Source organism: Kryptolebias marmoratus, linkage group LG8, assembly GCF_001649575.2.
Source record: "Kryptolebias marmoratus isolate JLee-2015 linkage group LG8, ASM164957v2, whole genome shotgun sequence".
Lineage (NCBI taxonomy): Eukaryota > Metazoa > Chordata > Actinopteri > Cyprinodontiformes > Rivulidae > Kryptolebias > Kryptolebias marmoratus.
This window is the reverse complement of record NC_051437.1, coordinates 14,860,569-14,866,776: the sequence shown is the minus strand read 5'-3', so window position 1 is coordinate 14,866,776 and position 6,208 is coordinate 14,860,569. Positions and strand designations below refer to the sequence as shown.

The window sequence follows — 6,208 nt, the reverse complement described above, 5'->3', positions numbered from 1 at the left end:
TCTTCCTATTCTTACTCCCCACCTTTAGCCCCCCCTCCTCCCCCTTCTTCCTTTTAAGATGCGCCACCAAACAGACAAGAAAGACTTCGCTCTGCCATGTTTTTTCGACTCGACTTCCTTCCTGCCTGGAAGCACTCGAGTATCTCGTTAGTTCTCCCTCTGCTAACACCACTACTCTATGTGCCAGGAGCAAAAACCTGATTGTGGGGGTAATAATAAAAAAAAAAAAGAAGAAGAAAATATAAGGGGTGCAGGAGCATCAATAAGTTTGGTGCCTGAGCTGCTCTGCAGAGCTACATGTTAAACTGTAGTGATATAGAAGAGGCCTTAAAGATAAAAAAAAAATGATGTGAGATTTTGTTCCCCCCGTATGGACAATGAAGTCCGAGGAGCTCAAGTTTCATCGGAAAGTTACCACACACACTGCAAGATTCATTCCTGGTACGACACTCTACTAATTTCTAATATACAACTAAAGTAGAAAATTCTGCTCCGTAACAATTTTTTTCTGATATCTGAGCGTATCTGAAATTTTGGACCCGCCAGTTTTCTTTTACTCACCCTTTTAAACACTCACTGTAGCCATCCATCAGCAGTGAACATTGTCATACCCCTCCCACACACACACACATCTCACACACACATATAAATCACTACACCTGATTTCCGGGGCCAGGATTTAAATAATTAAAGAGCTTTAATTTATCAGGATTTAGCACCCTCTGACAGTAGGGCTGACAAAAGAGAATGAGAGAGATATACTGAGAAAGGAGAAAAGGTTATTACACATTAGAAAGACACAAAATTATGACATGGGGGTGGGGGTGGGGGGACTGAACATCCACAGTGAATCTAAGTGGAGCCAAAGACCGAACAGAAAGGCATTGAGGTTCCGCGCCAGAGCTACTTGATCTGCATGTAAGGGAATTTATTCACCTGTTCAAAAAAAATAATAAAAAATGCAACGTGTCATAATGTATGTGATTTATCTGAAACATTTACACATCAATGGAAAACAACAAACACAATTTATATTTTTAAATGAAAACAAAACCACCAAGACAGAAAAAACTTTTTTTTTTTTGCATCGTTGTTTGTTGTCAGTTTTGGTAAGATCTCAAACAAGAACTATTTCAAGATGAAATATGAAAGCCACGATGAATTGGATTCTTTTTTTCCTAAATGAAGACTATTGCAGACACTGGGCATGAGAGAAGTATTACAGCGAGTTAGATTTAAACTTATGTCACATGGGCATCTGCCTATAAGTGAAGCTGTAATTATTGGGGTTTCAGCTATTATAATTAAAACAACAAAATTATACTTTTTGTGTCATATTTTGTATGCTTCATTAAATCAAAACCCTCATGTTAAAAACTAAGCTTGGAAAAAAAAGACTTTCAGGATGAAATTATACTTTGAAACAACTACAGAGCCAGTGAGGGGCAGTGGCTCACACAGGGAAAGGTGGAACTCTACTGCCCCCCTGTGGTAAACATGCAAATAAACTGGGGGGAAAAAACAAAAACTAAAAACAGATCATAACCAACAGATGCTTTTCTTTAGATGCATATAACATGAACTATTAGCCCTATGAATTTTGGAAGTCAGAAAACCAGAAGGCACAAAGACACAAGGGAAGAATATTACGTTGAAGCAAACACTTGTCTCTGGTTTTATTTAACCCTCATATTATTTATTCTTTCCAGCAGAACTGAAAAAAACAAAACAAACAAACAAACAAAAAAAACTCTCTCTCTCTCTCTCACACACACACAAATATCAAGCAGAAATTGTGTTTTTTAAAAAAAGCAACTTCCTTCAGGTGAAGAACCTTACAAAAAAAAAAAATCCCTTTTTTCCAGTGAGAGTGTCCATGCCAATCAGGAGTGAGCAGAATATTATGTTTCTGTTAAATTGACAGCTTTGCAAGTAATTTATCATTTGCTGGCAAAAGCTAGCCACCTAGTGGTCAAACCCTCCTATAACATCAAGTATTGACAAATGGGGAGCTTCAGCACAACTTTGGAAGATTTTGGTTACATGACACTAGGTCATTACTGAACAAATGACTTAAACATAGTTAAGGAGATACTAAACTAACTATAACCAGTGAACGGACTCCGTTGAGGGGAAGAAAAGAGATGTCCACGCCAGAAACACTGTGTCACACCTTAAAACCAATCAGCACGTTTTTTTAAACAACACTGCCTGATTTCTTCTTTTGATTATTAAACCTGTAGATTCATAAGATACGACACAATGCCCCTGTGAAAATAATTACCCATAGCAGTTCAGTTACACCAGATGCATGATGATGCAGTGTATAATTGTGTCTTTTCAAGACAATCTTCTCTCTCTCTCTCTTTTTTTTTTTTCCTAAACTCGTCATCCTGCTCGATTGTTCTTCACACTTCAGTTGTCCATGAGGGAACGCTGTAAAGCCTCCTGAATCATTGTGTTCTCATCTGTGGAGTAATCCTGCAGAGACATCAGCATGAGGGGAAGAGGTTTAAAACAAAGTTACTCGTGAACATTTGTGGATATAAAAGTAAACTAATATCAGTGTTTACGTACAACGAATGTGTCATAGGAGAAAGTGTGTCTGATCTTGAGGTGCTGGAAAAAGTCAGCGCTCCTGTAATTAGGGTCCCCCCAAGGCATTGAGGCACAAATAGGGCACACCTAAACAAAAATAAAAGGAAGAGAGAGATAGAATCCATAAATATGTTACTGATCACAATTAAACAAACAACAGAAAATGCAGTGCGGAGCCTGAGGGCGACTGAGAGGACCACAGTGCGGCATGGGCTTCTTACCACTTGGCGTGGGTCTCGAGCGTGTTGGGAAGTGCAATGTTCAACTAGGCCATCCTGATCCAGGTTCTGGCAGTTGCAGTAGGGGCAAGAGAAAGTGTAGCGATTTGGCACTGGACTGTGGGAAGCAGAAACAATTTTAGCTGTGATATTCATTCGTCGCCGCAACTGGAAACGACTGATTGTTTGCAAATTCGGTCTGCTCATTAGGCAAAGGAAATCCTGGAACACGCAAGGCAAACGTCACACAGCAGAGCCAGCGTGCGTGCGCCAAATGTTACAGCTTTATTTTATATAAAAAGATATTCAAACAAACTGCTAGACGTACTGATGGTCTTCAGTGTTTACAAATCTGTAAACATGAAGTGGTTCTAGTTTTAAGTATATTTAACTGCTGTTCTTTTTCCAAGGACAAAAGACTGAATAAGGTACATCTTTAGTTAAAGAAAAAAAATAAACCCACAGCACACAGATAGCTTTAAACTGCAGTATCTTGGTCTCAAAAAAAAAGCCAACCCTTAATTTGGAGCCTTTTGAGGGGCTCATTCACCCACTTATTACAAGAAAATTAAAACAAACTTTTGGTTTTGGAGCTGATGCATGTGGCTTTATTTACCCACAGACACCAATATGTATTTATTATACAGTCAGTAAGTGAAGCAGTAGCAGCAGGCCATTATACAGCTTCAGATCAACAAAAACAACTTGACTGATTTGATGATTAGATCTACTTTCAGTTTCTTTTAGAAAACAGTGTGAACCCAGAGATTTCACGAATCGTCTCATCGGTTTCATTTATTTTGGTAAAACTCATCCATTCTTATACTCTTGGCCCAAAAACAGGCATAGTACTTTTTTAACCACTTTGTGAGATTGACAATGCTGAAAAGATGTTCTGGCATTTAAGACACCAAGTGACAAAAGCATGTCAGGCATTTAAGCGTCATCATGGCACATCTATGTTCTGAATCACACTAACAAACAGACACAACACAGCAGTGGTGGATTAGTTTGGCTTCCGATCAACATTTCAGAGGAAGCCAACAGATTGTGTTACTGAATGAATAAGACGGCTGTCTACATTTACTTTCACTTACAATAATGAGCTGCAGCAACCTGCTTCTTTTTTCCCTGAATCTGAGCCAAAATGACCTTTGATTAAAGCTGAAGATCTGCTCTCTGTCCAACCATAAATCAGTGTTTTGAACTGCTCCTCTTTACAGATTGTTGATTCAACTCAACATAGTGCGCTTGTTAGCATGAAATAAAATGTTGGGTCGGAAAAACAATCATAACTGAGGAAGGACTAAAAGCTTCATGCGATGCTGTGAAATCTTAGCATAAACTGCAGACTATGCTACCTCTACTGTTTAATGGTGTGTGTGTGTCTGTGTAAATATATAACGTGCACACGGTGGCTGTTTCCGTCAACTCAAATGATCAGAATGAAGGGTAAGAAAGACTAATAGAAAAGTAAATAATGTGTGACCCCCTTTTTATGCAATGAATGCTTTCCCTGAGTTGTAAACACAGATAGGAACAAGCAAACAAACAAAACAAACAGCATAATGCCGACCTAGTGTGTGCTTTCAGATTTCTTGCCCGATTATCAGGAGCAGAAATGTCAGAATTTCCTTTTCACACAGATAGTGATAAAGATAAGGCTCAGTAACCACTTCCTCAGCTGCACCTTAACAGAACAGCAGAACGCGATAAAAGTGAAACAGTAGGCTCTTGTGTTGAAGTGGCCAATACCAGGACTATGCTCCTCCTTTTAGGCCTTGAGGTTTTGCCTGATGTGGTCTTGAGGTTAAATACAGCACCACAAGCAGTAGGCACTACAAATTAAATACCACATTCACCACGTAAGAAAAAGAAAAAAACGCTCTAGAGACGACTAGCAAAAACGGTTCGGCTCGCCCCCATCGTTCCTCACCTGATGACGGCAGGCTGGCTCTGGGCAGTGGTCCTCACCCCCTCCTCGATGTACTCCTGGTATTTCGAACAAGTTGCTGTGTGGGTTCTCATCTGAGACAGGCCAATCTGATGAGGGGAACGAAAAGGAAACATCAACAACCGTATCATGGTTTCAATATAAATGCTGCATCTATCTGATCATCAAAACCTAACTTCAAGTTTAATTTCAGCATGCATTGATGATTAATTGCCAGCTTTATTCAACCATCAGGTGTTTTATTGTAGTTTGCACATTAATAATTAAACATACCTGAACTCCACAGCCCTTACAAGCTGCCACAGATGACTGGATGAGGGCCTCTAGATTAGTAGCTTTAGTCAGAAGCCCTGGAGTGGCCCTACATACAGCACACACAGGTTTCTGTGGACGCAAACACTCCTGCAAACAAGTCTGGCAGAACCTAGCAAGAGATACGGGAAGGAATCTTGATGAACAAGTTCAAAGAAGCACATTAATTATTCATTATATTTGTCTTTAAGGGACTTTAAGTGCAAGCTCTTTTATAACCATTTTCACTATTTGTAGGATAGTGCAACACGGTGTGCAGGAAAAAGTCGATTTTATTCTGTTTTTGTGTTGCTGACTTGAGCTTCTCGTAAATCCGACGGAAAGTCCCCCCGCTTCAAAATGACGCCGGGATTTGTAGTTTTTTACGGTCCTTTCATGAGGCACGGCAACGGAGAGTAAAACTACAACTCCCGAGTGAGGCCTCCTCTTTGATGTAAACAAAACTGAAACTGATTTAGCTACCTAGAATTGGTTTTTCTGCGACTTATTTATGCGAATAAAAAAAGAACCGTAGTCTTTGCACAAGCGTGCACGCGTATGGTCGATGTTTTGCCAGCTCAGGTCCGCAGTGTCTTTAAAAATCAAGCCCTTCTTCTCGTTGTTTTTAACTCGTACATCGCTGGTGGAAGACGTGGGATATACGAGGGGGGAGGGCGAGCGGAAAAATAAAGCGGAAAATACTCACGTATGCCCGCATTGTGTTGTTACGGGACTCTCGAAAATTTCGAGGCAAACGGGACAGATGAATTCCGACACGTCGCCGCTCTCGTCGGTCACACTTTTCTTGTGCTGTGCTGAGCTGAAGCCTCCGAGCATCGCCATTTCTTTTCTTCACTGAGTCAGTCCCCCAGCGAGCCAGGCAGCGGCGCCGACCGTTCCCGTAACAACGTCACCGGGCTCGAGCGGGGGGGCGGAGCTTATGGAAACTACGACCGAACACTGGCACACATACCAAAACTTTCATTTTAATTTTAGTTTTCCAAATATCATTTACAAGAGTGAGGCAGGGACTGTACAATATGTATTGTCATAAATAGTAATAAAAAAGTTGAAGTTGTGGTTTAGTTGACAGTTTGAATCAATATATTTGCTATTTTCTTTTTAATTTATAAAATACATTTAATTC

At 40.2% G+C, this 6,208-nt stretch overlaps 1 protein-coding gene across 1 annotated transcript; it reads right to left on the bottom strand.

Annotated features, from left to right (window-relative positions):
* Positions 1-1,074: 1,074 nt before the first annotated feature.
* Positions 1,075-5,961, bottom strand: rnf114 (ring finger protein 114). Its single transcript, XM_017415010.3, has 6 exons — positions 5,768-5,961; positions 5,044-5,194; positions 4,753-4,859; positions 2,820-2,934; positions 2,578-2,685; positions 1,075-2,481 (listed from the first exon to the last, which is right to left on the bottom strand). The coding sequence occupies exons 1-6, from the start codon at positions 5,902-5,904 to the stop codon at positions 2,416-2,418; spliced, it is 684 nt and encodes a 227-aa protein (XP_017270499.1). The 5' UTR covers positions 5,905-5,961; the 3' UTR covers positions 1,075-2,415.
* Between the last annotated feature and the right edge of the window lie 247 nt (positions 5,962-6,208).

Bases quoted from the DNA above. Each gene is read 5' to 3' on its own strand.
- rnf114 (XM_017415010.3), bottom strand. From the start codon at position 5,904: ATGGCGATGCTCGGAGGCTTCAGCTCAGCACAGCACAAGAAAAGTGTG. The intron at 2,686-2,819 runs GTAAGAAGCCCA...ATTTTTGTTTAG, and splicing joins CTCGAGACCCACGCCAAGTG to GTGTGCCCTATTTGTGCCTC. The intron at 2,482-2,577 runs GTACGTAAACAC...ATGTCTCTGCAG, and splicing joins TCTCCTATGACACATTCGTT to GATTACTCCACAGATGAGAA.